Below are 17168 nucleotides of genomic sequence, written 5' to 3' on the forward strand. Positions count from 1 at the left end.
TCTGCATGCAGAATACTTCCTTCTCATCCTACCACCATTATGGTCACATCTGCACCATTCATTTATGATGAAACTTATCCTACTTTAACAGCCATGGCTTCTCCACAGTTCCCCAAAGAATCGTAGGAAGTGTAGTGTAGAGAAAGCAATTACGGCTCTGTGCCGAGGTGGATTTAGGGGAGGGTGACTGGTTCCCCTGCACTGGGGGCTGAGCCAAGGGGAGTGTTGCAGGGCTTCACAACTGTGACATGCATGTGCAGAATGGAAGGTGAAAGGCAGGGGTGCCCTGTGCAAGGCCCTGCAACACTCCCCTTGGCTCGGCCCCCTGTGCAGGGGAAATTTGAAAGATCAGAGTCTATCCCTGCTCTGTGAGGATCTCCTAGCATTGCCTTACAACCATGAGAACTAGGCACTTAATTTTGTACAAGTTGGATTAGAAAACTTTACATATATGGTGTGGATATGGTCTTCATGTTCACTTTAACAACCATGAGGCCTAGGCACTTACTTTTTTTAAAACAACAACAACAACAATAACTAAGATTTGAAGGGTTTTTGAAGGTCAGACAAACAACAACAGCAATTTATACTTCTGGTTACAGGGTGATGTAGGCTTACCGGGACTGACGGGGCTTCCTGGATCACCTGGTAGGAAGGTAAGATATTTTTATTCTTGATATTGGGCACAATCTGTGGGCATGTTTTGGTATGAAGTTCCTCTCCACAAACATGCCAAGAAGTAGCTGGAGGAAAGTGGCCATTCTGACTTGGTCAAACCACACCTGGAATACTGTGTCCCGTTCTGGGTGCCACAATTTAAGAAGAATATTGACAAGCTGGAATGTGCGCAGAGGAGAGCGAACAAGATGATCAAGCATCTGGAAGCCAAGCCTTATGAGGAACGGTTGAAGGAGCTGGCTATGTTTAGCCTGGAAACAAGGAGACTGATGGGAGATATGATAGCCATCTTTCAAATATCTTAAGGGCTGTCATGTAGAGGATGAAGCAAGCTTGTATTCTCCTGCTCCGGAGGGTAGGCCTCAGTCCAATGGCTTCAAATTACAAGAAAGGAGATTCCAACTAAACATCAGGAAGAGCGTTCTGACAGCAAGAGCTGTTTGACAGTGGAACGGATTTCCTTAGAGAGATTGGATGGCCACCTGTCAGGGATGCCTTAGCTGCAACTCCTGTTACGGGGGATTGGACTAGATGGCCTTCCAACTCTACAATTCTATGGATTCTGCCTTTACTCTTTGTTAGCATTTTGGGGTGTTTACGCCTTGTAGGAGAGGCTGGATTCTTTGTTGTTCTTGCTGTTGGACAATTTATGCTAATCTTTCAAGGATTCCCCCCCCCCATAGGAATAGGAATGTGGGTGTGCAGTCAGAGGATTCACATCCATTAACTCCATGCTTTACAACATTTCTCCGATGAAAATAGGGACTTCCCATTCCATAATAATAATAATATTAATAATAATTTTACTATTTATACCCCCCCCCAACTGACTGTGTTGCCCAAGCCACTCTGGGTGGCTTCCAACATATATAAAAGCATAATAAAACATTAAACATTGATTTCAATGGGTCTGTTGTGAGTAAAACTTGTAATATCTGTAAGGGTTAGGGGTGCCAACTTGAATAAAATATTGTGGGAGGCTCAGGTAAGCCCTGCTTTGCATAATCAATCACATGATGCAGTGCACATACACCATTTGAATGGGAATACCCATAAACTTTGTGGGGACCTGGTCTCCTCAAATATTTTATTGTGGGGGCCGGAATCTCCACAGCCCCTAGGAATTGGCTTCTATGGCAAGGGCAAATGTGTATTTGAGAAGTGACAATGGGAGTGTACACACAACACACACACACACAGTTAGTACCCCACCCCAGGGGCGTGGGAAAGGGGGCGGGGGGGGGGTCGCCCCAGGTGCCATCATGGAGGGGGGTGACAAATTATCAAGCAACAATTACTGCCCTACTAGGGTGGTTCATAAAAAACTTTTTTTTTTGAAAACGCCTGCTCCATAGGTCTTATCTTACTACACTAGGGATTATATAGCTACATATGAAATTTCATGCATATCAGTTAATATCTTGACCCTCCTTCACGAAAATAGCTGTTTATTTGGGCGTTTTCCCATGTCGTGAAGGCTGAAATTTCCAAAAAGCACATGCCTTTACTAGACTTTTTTCGGGCACCTGCTAAAAGCATTCTTCTTTAGGCAAGCATACCTAGATGCTTAGGAAGCTGAAGTAATTTTAATCTTAATATTTTTTGCTTTTGTATGTTTTAAAGTAGGATTGTTAATTTTTTCTTGATTTTACTGCTGTGGTTTTTTGTTGTTTTTGTTTTGGTAAACCACTTTGCAGGTTTTTTTTAGATAAATTGTATTAAATAAATAAACAAACAATAAATATAAATATAAATAAAATAACACAAGCTAAAACACAGTCCATCCTGTAGATTTAAGTATCTGTCCATAGCTGCCTACTTGTTATCATAGGCTCGGAATCCACAACCAAAAAAAATCAAAATCAAAATCAATGTGTGTGTGGGGGGGTGACAAGAAATTTTCCACACCGGGTACCACCTGACCTTCCTCTGCCCCACCCTTTCTCCAAACGCTGTTTGTGGCTGCTATTTGGAGAGCAGAAACAGGCAGGGAGTGCATTAAGGCACCCCCCCCCCCGCTGCAATTTATCTGTTGCAAATCACTCTCTTCTGTTGGGGCTTGTCCTGCACATGTGTTTTTAAGAGATAACGTTCTCAGGAGCAGATTGAACTACTGCTGCCCACTTAGACTGCATACCCTCTACAATTTCTCCAATGAAAATAGGGACATTCCAATAATAATAATAATAATAATAATAATAATAATAATAATAATAATAATAATAATAATAAGTTATTATTTATACCCTGCCCACGTGACTGGGTTGCCCCAGTCACTCTGGGCAGTTTCCAACATATAAAAAACATAATAAACATTAAACATTTAAAAAAACTTCACTAAAAGTTATATAGTTACTTATCTCTGTGGCTCGGGGGATCGCATAACTCCAGACCCTCCAACACTTCTCTGATGAAACTAGGGACGTCGTACCATATCCTCCAACTTTTCCCTGATGAAAATAGGGATGTCCTGAGGCAAAGTTGGACATTCAGGGAACAAATCACAAACCGGGGCTGCTTCTGTAAATCTGGGACTGTTTCTGGAAAATAGGGACCCTTGGAGGCTCTGAGATTTTTCTTTTATTTTCACGAACTTCTTGGCTACAAGCAAGAAGCTGTAAACAGCATGGCTAATGAGCAGCAACAAGGTCTCTCTGAAAGAGACAAGAAGGCTTTCTTCAGAAAACGGAATTCTTTCCCCAATTTTATTTACTTGCTACATTTATATCCTCTCTTCCTCCCAAAGGAATGCAGCTTGGCAAATTCATCATTGATAAAGCAATACAATTTAAAAAATAATAAAAAAATTACTTAAAACATCTAAAAGCATCTAAAAACATATAAGGCAGTTGCATATTCTCACAGCCAATAGCTTCAAGGTGCCTTTCAGCCAACAAATGCCTGGGAGAAACAGGAATACTTTCTAAATTCCTCTTGAATGCCAGTAATGAGGGAGACAGACACAGTTCATCCTGGAGGGTGTTCCACAAATGGGGCACCACCACAGAGGAGGCTCTGCCATGAACCAATGCCAACTAGGCAGGACCCAGAGGAGAGAATTATGAGGAGAGTTTAAAAAGAAGGCAAAGATTTGGTAAAGGAAATGCAGGCAGACAATAAGGGGTTTGTGTGTGGAACTCCTGTGGTTCCAGTGTTATGTCAGGGCCATTGGCACTAGTACAATGAAACACTTGCCCAACTTTAAAAGGCAGAACACAGAATCCTTTTCAGGTAGAAACGCAAGCCAGTGCATAGGTTAAAGAAGAGAAAAAAAGACAAACAGACTTGGGATGGGGACAAGAGAAGTTTCCCAACAAATGCTTTTGATGGAGGCTGTGCTTTACTGGCCTCCTAAATATATATATAGAGAGAGAGAGAGGGGGGAGAGAGAGCTAGCTGTTGGAAAAATATTTGGAAAATAAAAAATAAGGCTGTAGATCCTCTGTTGGCAAAACCCCACTGAAAACACCTTGGGCTGTAGACAAGCTGCTCTGTTTGCCAGCGTGCTTTTAGGAGAACAGCCAATATCCTGGAAGCCAGTTTGAGTGAAACTTTAAAAAGAGAGGGAGGAAGGGAGAGAAGACTAGTGGAGGGATAAAGAAAGACCTAATGGCCCATAGAGAAGTTTGGAGAGAACCGTTATGACTAGCAGCTGAGCTGGCATCAGGGGTTGGCACTGTAGCTCAGGGGCAAAGCATCTGCTTTGCATGCAGAAGGTCCCTGGTTCAATTCCTGTCATCTCCAGGTAGGGCTGTCAGAAATCCTGGAGAGCAGCGGCTAGTCAGTGCAGCTGATTCTGAGCTAGATGGAGAGGCCAGTGTTCTGACCTGGTACAAAGCAGGCTCCAATGATCCTATGTCTTAAGAGAATCGGCACATGCTAAGAACGAAGAAGGTCGCAGGTTCAATCCTTGGCATTGCCAGGCAAGCCTGGGAAAGATTCCCTGCCTGAAACCTTGGAGATTTGCTGCCCCTTAGTGTGGATGTCGCTGTGCTGGTGGCTGATGCAGGGAAGCCAAAATTCTTGTTTAGAAAGCTATTGTCCTACCAACCTTACTGAATGCTTGTGAAACATGGACCACTTATAAACGCCATCTCCAACTCCTCGAAAGATTCTATCAACGGTGTCTCTGAAAATTTTTTACACATCACTTGGGAAGACAGGCAAATTAATACCAGTGTACTGGAAGAAGCAAAGATCACCAGTGTTGAAGCAATGATTCTTCAACATCAACTTTGTTGGACTGGACATGTGTGGATGCCTGATAATCATCTTCCAAAGAAGAAGAAGAAGAAGAGTTTGGATTTGATATCCCGCCTTTCACTCCCCTTCAGGAGTCTCAAAGCGGCTAACAATCTCCTTTCCCTTCCTCCCCCACAACAAACACTCTGTGAGGTGAGTGGGGCTGAGAGACTTCAAAGAAGCATGACTGGCCCAAGGTCACTCAGCAGCTGCATGTGGAGGAGCGGAGACGCGAACCCGGTTACCCAGATTACGTGACTACCGCTCTTAACCACTACACCACACTGGCTCTCAGCAACTACTCTATTCCGAACTTAAAAATGGAAAGCGTAATGCTGGTGGTCAACAAAAGAGGTTTAAAGACTGTCTCAAGGCAAATCTAAAAAAATGTAGTCTAAACACTGGCAACTGGGAAACACTGGCCTGTGAGCGTTCCAATTGGAGAACAGCCTTTACCAAAGGTGTCATGGGCTTTGAAGACACTTAAACTCAGGACGTAAGGGAGAAACGTGCTAAGAGGAAGGCACACCTGGCAAATCCACACCGTGATCAACTCCTGCCCAGAAAACAATGTTCCCACTGTAGAAGGATGTGTGGATCCAGAATTGGCCTTCACAGTCACTTACGGACTCATTGTTAAAACCGTGTTTATGGAAGACAAGCTTACTTGGCTACGAGTGATCGCCAAAGAAGAAGAAGATAGTTTAGTTTTGTCACATATTGAAAATGTTACTGTCGGTTGGGCTCAGATTATTTTTACCCATTGTTCTTTTTAATCTTGAATATAATTGTATAGCCTTGCATTATGTTATCATTTGACTTGTGAACAGCTCTGGGGTTCTTTAAATCAGGGGTAACCAAAATGGTGCCATTCAGATGTTGTTGGACTACAACACCCATCAGTCCCAGCTAGCTTGGCCAACAGTCACAAGGATTGATGGGAGCTGCAGACCAAAACATCTGATCTAAGCCTAGAGTGGCACTCCATATTGCATGTGAAAGACGGGGGAATGCCTCTATTTAGAAGAGGCATTCCATCCTGAATGCCTCTTAGATGCAGGGACCTGTGGTCCTTCAGATGTAATTGGATGCCAACTCCCATCAGCCCCAGCCAGCATGGCCAATGGTCAGGGATGGTGGGAGCTGGGAGTCCAACAACATCCAAAGGGCTGCAGGTTTTCCTATCCCTCGTTTAAGAAGATGAATTTTCTGCTCTCCAGAGTAAATACCTCTTCTGAATAGAGGCATTCTTCCATCTCTTCCATACAAGAGGGATTGCCACCCCTTAGAACAGGGAGTGAGACCTTGTGGCTCCAGCTGACATGAATTGGGTGACTGGAGTTGGCTGTCCACATCACAGAGTCATATTCTTACTGCTGCCACAGAAACATTTTCATTTGCAGTCTGAGTATTTGAATTTCCTCAGCTTTCTGAGTCAGAGACACTTTTATTTTTATGTAAGCCACATGCTCTATTTCTGCCATAGTTCACACCAAAAGGGGTGATGTGTCTATCACTGTGATTTCCCAGGGCATTGATTCCAGTGGCAGTTTGACTGTTCCTACCCTGGTCGCCTTGTTTTTTAATTTTTTACCCACAATGCCTTCTGCCCCCTTTTACAAGGTGTATGTAACTGCTGACCAAACAACTGAGAGACATTTTCCCATGGGAGACCAAATCTTGCTTTCTCTGGGCAGCATTTCCCCCCCAGATGATGCTAAGAGACCATAAATTTGGTGGTTTGGTGTTGGTTAGTTTTTTCTTTCTTTTCTTAAAGAGGATTTTCAGCTTTGAATCAGTAGATGAACATGACCCTATACCTGTCAGCTGCCCTGGAAAAAAGGGACGTCTTGTGTTTTCTTGCAAGAGGACAGAGGCCAAAGTGGCCGACGCAAGCTCTTGTATTTCCGGGCTGTACCTCTTACAGGCATGGCACCCACAGATGTGCATTTTGGGGTGCCACACAAGATCACTGCCCCCCCCAAAGCACTTCTTTCCAGGCCACACCCCCTCCTGGCCCTGCTGTGGACGGCCCTTGGGTGTTCTGGCCTGGCTGCAATGTGTCCGGGAACTCTGATTATGCCTCTTGCTTGCCTGGATGGAGGACAGAGAGGGGTGTGTGGAGTAAAATTAGTTCACTGTACAAATCTTAGCATTCTGTGCCTCACACACTTTTGCTCCTGGCCCTGCCCACCACTGGCCCCCAGAAGGGAATGTGGCCCTTCATCTGAAAAAGTTCCCCGGCCCCTGCATTTGAATATGGAGCCCCGAAGCTGGCATGTGATGGTAGATCCATCTTAGTTCAGAACAGAGGCAGTTATTGTGGCCAGTTATCTTTGGCTGTGGTTTATTTTCATAGGAAGAGGCTGTGCAGCAGCTGCATAAGGCATAGAAAAGGCAATAGGAGACAGGAAGGCGGGTCAAGAATCTCTAGGTGGGGAGGATCAAGGAAGGCATGGCTTTCTATCTGCACAGGATTGATTTGGGGCACCTCCACGGTGGTCAAATAAGAACGTAAGAAGAGCCTGCTGGATCAGACCAGTGGCCCATCTGGTCCAACATCCTGTTCTCACAGTTTCCCACAGGGAACCAGCAAGCAGGGTTTGAGCACAAGAGGCTTCTCCCCACCTGTGGCTTCCAGCAAACGACTCACAGTGTGAGTGCTGGATCAGAATAGCCTCAGATTCTCTTCATAAGGGAATCTGATATACTTCAAGGACTACCTTTTGCAGTACCAACCTGCCCACACGCTAAGGTCAGCAAATGAGGTCTTTATGAAGTGTCCACCTCAGGGAGTAATCAAGTCGGTGAGAGTGAGAAGACATTTTCTGCAGGTCAAATCCATCAAGCCCCATCATCACCGCACAGTTGTAGGAGAAGAGACCCACCTGTTTTCACTGGCTTTTTCCTGAGGTTTTCTTTTTTTTTTTCTTTTTTCCAGGGGGAGATGGTTTTACAGGATTGTTGACATTTCTGGATTGTAAATCTCTACTGGCCTTGGGTGGGTGGTTTAAAAATAAATAAATAAATTTCAGCTTCTTCTTTAATACAGTATATGTAGAGAGAGAGAGAGAGACATTTGTGATTTGCACTGTGTTTTTCTTCTGTAAGCCACCTTTGAGAGAGTGCTTTGCCCTTAAGTGCAGCCAGAAAGTATTTTAAAATACATTATAAAATAGGATTCTCTGGCTGCAAGAGTGTGTGGCAGGCTTGTACAGGGAACTTCGTGTTACGTACCGTCCTCCTTGCGAACGTTTCGGGTTATGAGCTCCACTAACCCGGAAGTAGATGCTCCCGGTTGCGAACTTTGCCCTGGGATGCTAGCAGAAGTTGCGTGCCGGCAGCAGCGGGAGGCGCCATTAGCAAAAGCACACCTCATGTTATGAGCAGTTTTGGCTTAAGAATGGACCTCCGGAACGAATTAAGTTTGTAACCGGAGGTATCACTGTATGTGGTTTTTGCCATCTCTGCTCCCTTCTGTGCTGTCAGAACTGCAAAGTACTTTTTTTGACCCCGAACAGCCACTGGATGGTTTGCAGCTCCCCATTAAATGGGGATGCATTTGGTGGTTGCCTTTCATGCATGGCCTGCAGACGGGAGTCACTATCTGCCCCACCCTCCCCTTCACCAACCGTCCCCATTTGCTCTGCAAAGCGTGCCGGACTGCCACTCTGAGTGTTGACGGGCTGGATTAGGGCTGCCTCTGGAGTTGACTTGGGCCCTCATTACGAAAGTGGCAGGAGACTTCCGCTTCAGTTGATGACCCCAGTTATGATTTAAGGCCCCAGAATCACCCAGAAACACCTGTAGAGGCGATCAAACTCAGACTCTTGTTTTTCGCCTGTCATTTCAGTTCTATTGGAAGAGGCTCATGGTGGGAAAGACCATGGGGAATACCTACCCAACTTGCCTAATGCCTGGTTGTCCCCTACCACTTCCTGAGGAAATAATCCAGTTGAGGCAAAGATGGAGGGGAAGAGCAATGCTGGGAAAGAAAGAGTAGCAAAATTGCAGAAAACATAACCAACAGCCCATCCCTGGTGCGCAGCAAACTACTGCATATGAACCATGAAATGTGGCAAGGGTTAGTCTCCCCCACTCTCATCACAAGCTGACAACGTGTCTACTTTAGGGGTGGCTAGCTCCAGATGGTGTTGGATCACAACTCCCATCACCATTGGCCACATTGGCTGCGGCTGATGGGTTTTGCTGACCAACAGATTTTAAAGGGCTACAGGATACATACCCTAGGTCAGGGGTCTGCAACCTTTAAGACAAAAAGAGCTACTTGGACCCGTTTCCGAAGAAAAAACAACTGGGAGCTGCAAAACTCATCATTATAAAAATAACTTTTTTGTCACTTTTTTTTATTATTTCTTTGTTTGACCCCTCAGAATTACTCCTCCTCATAGAAATAAACGTTAAATTAACAAGTTACCTTTTTTTTGTGTGTGTGTTCTTCACTCCCCTTCAAAACAGTGACCAGCATACATGCCCTCTTTCAATGCAGTGACCAGCGTGCATGCCCCATACAATGTAGCGGGTGGGTGGGTGGGAAGGTGACGTCGGGATGGTGTGTGACTAACGCACGCACCGCCCCCATGCAACGTCACAGCCAGTACAGCGCCCGCCACAGTGGGGAGTGTCAGGGCGCACAATGTGCCTCCTCCCCTCGCTAGTATCTGCCCCAGAGCCACAGCAAAGGTGTAAAAGAGCCACATGCGGCTCCGGAGCCGCGGGTTGCAGACCCCTGCCCTAGGTCTTCTTGCACATATGCATTGATCCATGCATGATGATTCTTCTAGCATTTAAAAAAGACCTTTCCACAAAATCAATTTACCTGAATTTTTATTCTTTTGAACAGGGTCAGAAAGGATATCCAGGACCACCAGGTCATCCTGGAGACCAGGTGAGTGGCTCTTGTTGCTGCTGCTGCTGCTTCTATTGTTGTTGTTGTTGTAATGTTCTGTTTCAAGAGTGACTTAACTACCCATAGTTCCAGTTACAGATAGGTAGCCGTGTTGGTCTGCCATAGTCAAAACAAAAAAAATTCCTTCCAGTAGCACCTTAAAGACCAACTAAGTTAGTTCTTGGTATGAGCTTTCGTGTGCATACACACCGTGTATCTGAAGAAGTGTGCATGCACACGAAAGCTCATACCAAGAACTAACTTAGTTGGTCTTTAAGGTGCTACTGGAAGGAATTTTTTTTGTTTTAACTACCCATAGTTGTGGCAGCTGCCCTTCCCATGGCATGTGCTGGATTGGTTCAGAAATAAGTCAAGTGACTTGCCCCCCCAAAGGGATGAGCCAATCCCAGCTGCTTGTTGAATTGATTGATTGATTGATTTGTTCCAAGGCTGGAAATTTAAAGAGGTTAGAAAGCATCTGACACAGAGGTGGACAAAGACATACACCCCTTGCCCCAAGGATTTCAGTTGGTGCAGAAAAGAATTTTGGGAGCTTCTAAATTTCAGCTTTCCTTGGAGGCTGACGTTACGGAGCCTCCAAAGCTCCTTCCTTCCTGGGACTGCGCCTTGCAAACATTATCGATGCCTCCATTTAAAGCCCGTCTTTCACTAGAATATGCTTCCACCTGAAAGTCACTTGAAACCTGCCCTGGTATCTCTCATCCAGCAACGTGTTGTGAAAGCACCAATTTATTTATCGATTTGTTGTTTGGTTTATTTTTACATCCCAGGTTTTTTTACCCTCAGGTTCTGAAAGTGGGTTTGCAGCTTTTCAACTTTAATAACTCCCTAACCCTGCCTGCACCCAAATCCCAATGCGTTGGTCCTAATTATAAGGCATAGTTGTGTTGCAGCCTATCTCTCTCCAGCATCTGATCACTTCCCTATTCTTTTGTAATGGATTTAAAGAGAAACCCATCCACAACATCAATCCTCTTGGTCCCAAAGCACTATTCCCAGATGTAACTGGAGGTCCCAGAGAGTTGGCTGCTATATAGGCATTGCCCCTAAAACATAATTGGAAGTCCTCATAAGGTTGGCTCCCGTTGGCATTTGCCTTAAGCAGATTTCTCCCAGGGCTGCAGAACAGTTTTCATGACCCAGAAGCTAAAGCCGAAAGAAGCTACTTGCTGTTCTAACTTTGGTTAAGTTCCATTGGCAGATGTTGTACAGCAGTTACCTAGATCAGAGGCTCCATGCTCTCTTCCTTCCAGGGCTGGAAATCTTTTAATGCGCAATGAGCCAAAGCAGGGAGGAGCCCCCAAATCTCCCTGGCCCATTCCCCTCAAGTTGCTTGGACCTCTTTTTGCATTTTGAGCAGCTGACTCCTTTGAACCAAATGAATGAATCAGTCAAGATTTAATAGTCAGCCAAATATAGATCACAGTCAAGAAAACCGAAATAAGCAAGTGGATTTTAGCAAACAAAGTTAATAAGAAGAGCATAATCAGACACATATAATAAAACACCTGTAATACATAAGACATGCTTAGATATCAAATGAAGATGTTTGCACTCCAAAGGTGTCTCTGGGGATCATTTCAGGTGTTCGTTGGATTCTGCTTTGATTTATGGTGGGGCCCCTCATGCTATCTCAGTGCCATGCGGCTGCCGATCCATGCAGGGCAAAGCATGTGGAGATGCGTTTTCAGTTTCTAAATGTTTTCTAATGTTTTCAAAACCTTTATGTTAGGGATATAGCTGCACATTTACTTTACCTCCCCCCCCCGCCCGCCGTGCATTAATGTTTCAGCTGGAGTGGACTGAATCGCTTCTTAAAGAAGGAGGCTGTAATTTAATTTTCTCCTACGCCCACCTCACCCCTTTTCTGTTTAGATTAGCGTGATGTTTACAGTAAAACAAATAAATAAATAATGGACCCGATGAATGGCAGAGTCTGTTGAGCTTGATGTGAAAGTATTTTATACACAAATTCATTCAGCATGAAATCTATTGCTGGGAATTCAACATTCAAGCAGTTGGGGCTTTGCTCAGGACCTTCACTCCTTGTATTATTGCATTTATAACCCACGTATCCTCCAAGATGCTCAAGGGGGCATGTGTGACTGGTTAGGCTGAAAGCTGGTGACCGGCCCAAGGTTGCCCAGTGAATTTCATGGCCAATGAAGTTCAACTCCAGAGTAGACCCATTGAAATTAATGAACCTAAACTAGTGGTGTCTATTTGATTTAAATGAGTCTACTTTGTGCATGATTCATGGTGAGTACAACCCTAAGTGCATATTTGAACTGTGGTCTTGCAGGTCATAGTCTAGCGTTTTAACCATGACACCACACTGACTGTCTCTGCATGTGATGAGTTGCATTTCACCACTGTATTCTGGGAAACCCTTTCACAACTCTGCTGTTTCACATCAACTGCTGTTGACATCTGTGGGATTTTACTTGTGATTCAGTCTTCATCACTTGGGAAAGGCTGCAGCCCAGTGTTGGGGGAATCTGCTTTGCACTCAGAAGGCCCTCTACCTGATACACTGGAGAACTGCTGCCGGTCAGTGTAGACAGCACTGAGCTGGATGGACCAGTGGTCTTTTGGTGTTCCTGTATATACTCATGGCAAATTCATTCTCCAAATATGGATGTTTTTGCAACCAGAATGACACCGTCCATGCATGAGAGGTGGTCTTAGCAGGCTCAGAGGAACACCAAGGTTTGTTGAAGTGCAAAAAATGTTTAGGAACATCACCCCTCCCATCACACACGTATGGACACACACAAAGGACTGGGTATGCTCAATGGGCACAGAATACTGACTATTGGTAATGGGAAAATCAGGACGAGGTGGAATGACATGTTCTGAAACAGAGCATAGGAACACAGGAAGCTATCTTATACTGAGTCAGACCATGACTGCATCTAAATCAGTATTGTCACTGATTTAGTAATACTAAATAAGTATTGGCACTGACTGGCAGCAGCTTTCCAGGGAATCAGACCAGGGGCATCCCCAGCCCTCCCTGCATTGAACCTGGGGCCTTGCAAGTGCTCTTCCACCGAGCTACAGCTCTTCTCCAAATGGGGCGGGCCAACCAGAACCCTAAAAGAAGCACCCCATGCTGCAACTTTTTGTTGCATGTCCCACTGCTTTCTTTATAATGCGTCAGATGTTATTTTCTGTTCATTTTGATCTACCTGCATCTTCAAAATGGCGGTGGGAGGGAAGATGCTACTTGTGGTGAGAACATGGAGAGAATGTTGGATTCTGTGAAGCAAATGCTAGTTTAGTTAGTCTAGGAATGGGGAAATTGTGCCCCCCCCAGATGCTGTTGGACTACAACTCCCATAATCCTTGACTGTTGGTCATTGTTGGCTGGGGCTGATGGGAGTCCAATAACACCTTGAAGGCCTCAGGTTCTCCCTGGTGTAACCATATGCAAGCTCTGAGCTTCTCCGTGCTTCTTTTGTGGATGGGTTCCATATGTGCTCCTGATGCTCTTTCTGTCAGATGGATCAAAGTTCATGCACTGTGTCTACTGTGAACCTGTTGTGCCTATCAGCATGGCATCCACCATGCTGAGAAAGATGAATTATTATTATTATTATTATTATTATTATTATTATTATTATTATTACTACTACTACTACTGTTATGCAGGTCATGAAGCCAGATTTTAATTCTTCCCATTCCCTGCCCTGCTGCCCTTTCCTCTCTTTTTTTACAGGGTGAACGAGGATCTGACGGGAACCCAGGTGCCAAAGGTTATCCTGGCAGGCAGGTGCAGTAAATCTTACCGTGCTGTGTACAGCATAGGGGTTTGGTGGGCAGGCAGGTAGATGGCTATGGTGTCCCACAATTAAAAAGGGATTCAGTCCCAGCTATAATGTGTTTGCATGCCAGTATTGTGATTAGGTAATTTTAGACTCTGGACCACTCGGGGGGGGGGGGGGTTCCCCCTTTGTAGGTCACAGTGCAAAATGCATGGTCCTCGAGATGTTGCTGGACTCCAGGTCAGTCAGCCAAGGCAAGCATGCCTAGTGGTCAGGGATGTTGGGAATTGTAGCCTAGCTAAGGCTGGGGGAGAATTTGATTCAATTGGCATTGAAAGGTAAACCAACATAATTTGCACTTTCTGAAACACTATGCACAAGCTGAAGCACTTTTCTGAATTTTGCAGTGTGATTCCCCAGCAAAGTAATGTGCACACAAATGCATATACTGGATAAAAAAAAAATTATGAAAATAGCATGCAAACATATGTTATTATTTTTTAACATTGTCTTGCAAAAAAGTGTGTATGCTGATAGCTCCCATCATCTCTGACCACAGGGATGAAGGTCACAGGTTCTCCTATCCCTGAGCTAGAGGCCACAGGAGTTTTTAGTACATGTACGCTGTACAGTTTTCTGCATGATCTGCTTGTTTCAGTGGAGGAAAGCATATGCATAGCTCTCCTCTCCGTGCAAAGGAACGGGTCAGGTCATGTGCACCAATGGCTCAGCATGTGCCAGAGTGCATGCAGCACTCTGGACGGCCCCCACCCACATCTTTTCCACTATGCACGCCTGTTGTTGCTGTGTCTAAAATAATAATTGCTGGATGAAATGTGGTGTGAAGGGCAGCTGTGTTGTGTGTGTGTGTGCTTATGGAAGGGAGATGTTATATAGCTGCACCTTCTCTCTTTGAGGCAATGCAGTTGTTGAAGAAGCTGCAGAAACCAAAATTCTCTCTTGGAGGCAACTATAAAAGGAGCATCAAAGGCTTGGCCTGCAGTGAACCCTAGCTGTATGCCAGCCTATGTTGCTGAAAAGGGTATGCAAGCTTTTAACTGACGTTGGTCATTCTGAATGGGCAGGAGATTGTGGAACTGACTTTCAGATTCATACCCGATACAGTGCAGTCACCATCAATCAACTGTTTTTTTCCCTTTGCTATTAATAGAGAAATCCTGGCATGTGTCACAAGACTCTTTGTTGTTTTGGCCCGTTGTACGTTCCTGTAAATAATAATACTAAATATAAATAAGTAAGCAAGCAAGCAATGTGCCACAATGTCCACTTATCCCTGCATGGCTCAACAAACTTTTCAAAAAGTTTATTCAAGGCACAGCAATAGAGGCCATGAAACACCAGGAATGCTTTCTCCTTGTAAGTTTCCAGCTTTCCCATTTGTTTGATGAAACGTTCTAAGCCAAAGGTTTGTGTGCTTTTTTCACCAACAGAAGCTTATTCAAAGGGGGGGAAGGTGCAGAATAGCCCCGTTTCTTATCCTCTGGGACCAATATAGTACAGCTGCCCACACTAACCTCTTCAGTCTCAGTTATGTTTACTTTCCTTATTCGGTGCTTTCATTACTTCTTCTTTTGGCAAGTTTTGGTTTTGCATCGCAGTGGAAAAGTTGGAAGCTTTGGCTTCTTTTTGGTTCAGGCGTCGGAGGCAAAGTTGTTAACTTTGGCCTGATGGCAGAAGCATACAAACAAACATTTTGACAGTGGGATCTGAGTTTATCTTTCAGAGCTTCCTGAATTGGAGGTGATGGAAGTTGGAGGTGGAAGGAGATCGTTCAATTTCATTTAGTCTGGCAACTGGCATAGAGTAAATAACCATGGAAGTTTATTATAGGAATGGGAGAGAAATCTGTTTCACTTTGCATTTTAGTACAAGCTCACCTAATTTATACCCCCTAAGCCCATGAGCAACTGAAACAGAGCTATCCTTTGTAATTCACATGTGTATGAACTTTGTGACACAGCTTGCCACAAAAAAATATGTATATGATAGGAAATGGTGCACAAAAGTACTTGCAGTAGTGATGGTAACATAAAAAAATGCATAAAATAAGGGAATGGCTAGCAGAAATGTGCCTCTTGCACAGATGAATATCCACACACTGATGCAAAACTTAAGGATGGAAGAATAAGAGGAGGAGAGATTGAAATTAATACATTTTTTCCTATTCCCTAGTCTCAAAGAGGAATATTTTATTTCAACAGTGAGAATGGATGAGCTTTACATTTCCAGACAAATAGTCCTTAACCCTTATTCATCTTGCCAGTTTTTTTAAAATTTACCCCTTGCAATGATACAGAATTTGAGATTCTCGTAAGTTCCTAGTCCTCGTGAGTTCTGCAAGTCAAACTACATGGTAACATGTAGTGTTCAGCTATGCCTTTGTTTCATCTTTAATTGGTTGCAGGTGTGGGTGGATAGATGGGTGGACATTGTTGGGAAGGGGAGGCTTATTCCATTGCTCTCCAGCTCCAACTGGGACTGAAATCCCCCTTTGAAACATGCCTCTAAAGCTGGGGTCGCCAACATGGTGCTCTCCAGATGTTGTTTGGCTGCAGCTCCTATTAGCCCCAGCCAACTAGGCTAGTGGTCAGGGGTAATGGGAGCCACCTCTAGAGGGCATGTTCACACCCCCAGCTGCCCTGTAGCCTATCCAATAAAAAGCCATTGAAAAATAGAGGGGGGTTTTGGGAGTCCAAAACATCTGGTGGGCACCAGGTTAGGGAAGGTGGATGTAGCGCAGCAACACACAGGTCTCTGGTTTCACAATTCTAAGCTTGATACCACCCAACACCTTCCCTATGACAAGTCCTTTGTGAAGGCAGGCAGCCTCCTCCATTGCCTTTCCCACAGCAGCTGGTTTCCAGAAGTCTCCTGCTTCTGAACCTACATGCTCAGTTTTTCTATCAGAGCTAAGCATTGGCCATGGGCTTAACTTGCCTCTGTTTACCATCAATATCACATTCCTGTAATTAGGAAAACCTCTGCACTCTCACCCCCACCTCCCAAAAAAACTAATTTGACAGAGCAGGGTTGAAAGTTGCTGGCCTGGGATTTAAGCCTGGCTTTCCATTACCTTGTGATAAATGCAGCTGATAGCTTCTTAATATATTAGCACAGAGGTCAACCTGTAGCCTGTACATGTGCGTGAGCAACTTACTACAATCTGATATCAACCAGCCTTTGCTTTTCCCTTCTTGCATTCAGTCCACTCCTCTGTTGCAGCTGAGCTGCTCTGGAATGGAGTAGAATTAACTATGAGTTCTGTTTTAAAATGTGAATGCCTGCAGAGCCATCTCCCTGTAACAATTAGGGCATTTGTTTCCGGAGGCTTATTGTGATGATGATAATTCTTCCCCTCTGAATTCCTTCCTAGCTATCTCTTGGACTGCCTCCTAAATTGCAAAGAGAAGCCTCTGCTTTGGAACTGTTTGCAGATGTTTGTGTGTGTGTTTGTGTATTTTAAAAAAGTTCTAACATGTCCACATTTATCTGTCTTTCTTGCTTTGCTTTGCTTTTCCCTTCTTGTGTTT

At 44.5% G+C, this 17168-nt stretch overlaps 1 protein-coding gene across 3 annotated transcripts in view; it reads left to right on the forward strand.

Annotated features, from left to right (window-relative positions):
- Positions 1–17168, forward strand: part of COL27A1 (collagen type XXVII alpha 1 chain) — a 256136-nt gene that overhangs the window by 65667 nt on the left and 173301 nt on the right. For all 3 annotated transcript variants that reach the window (XM_077922728.1, XM_028714253.2, XM_077922727.1), the window contains exons 7-9: positions 603–656; positions 9785–9829; positions 13572–13625. In XM_077922728.1, coding sequence (XP_077778854.1) covers positions 603–656; positions 9785–9829; positions 13572–13625 — 153 coding nt within the window. The remainder of the gene's footprint in view (positions 1–602; positions 657–9784; positions 9830–13571; positions 13626–17168) is intronic.

The sequence above is a fragment of the Podarcis muralis genome, chromosome Z (genome assembly GCF_964188315.1).
Source record: "Podarcis muralis chromosome Z, rPodMur119.hap1.1, whole genome shotgun sequence".
NCBI classification, from domain to species: Eukaryota; Metazoa; Chordata; class Lepidosauria; order Squamata; family Lacertidae; genus Podarcis; species Podarcis muralis.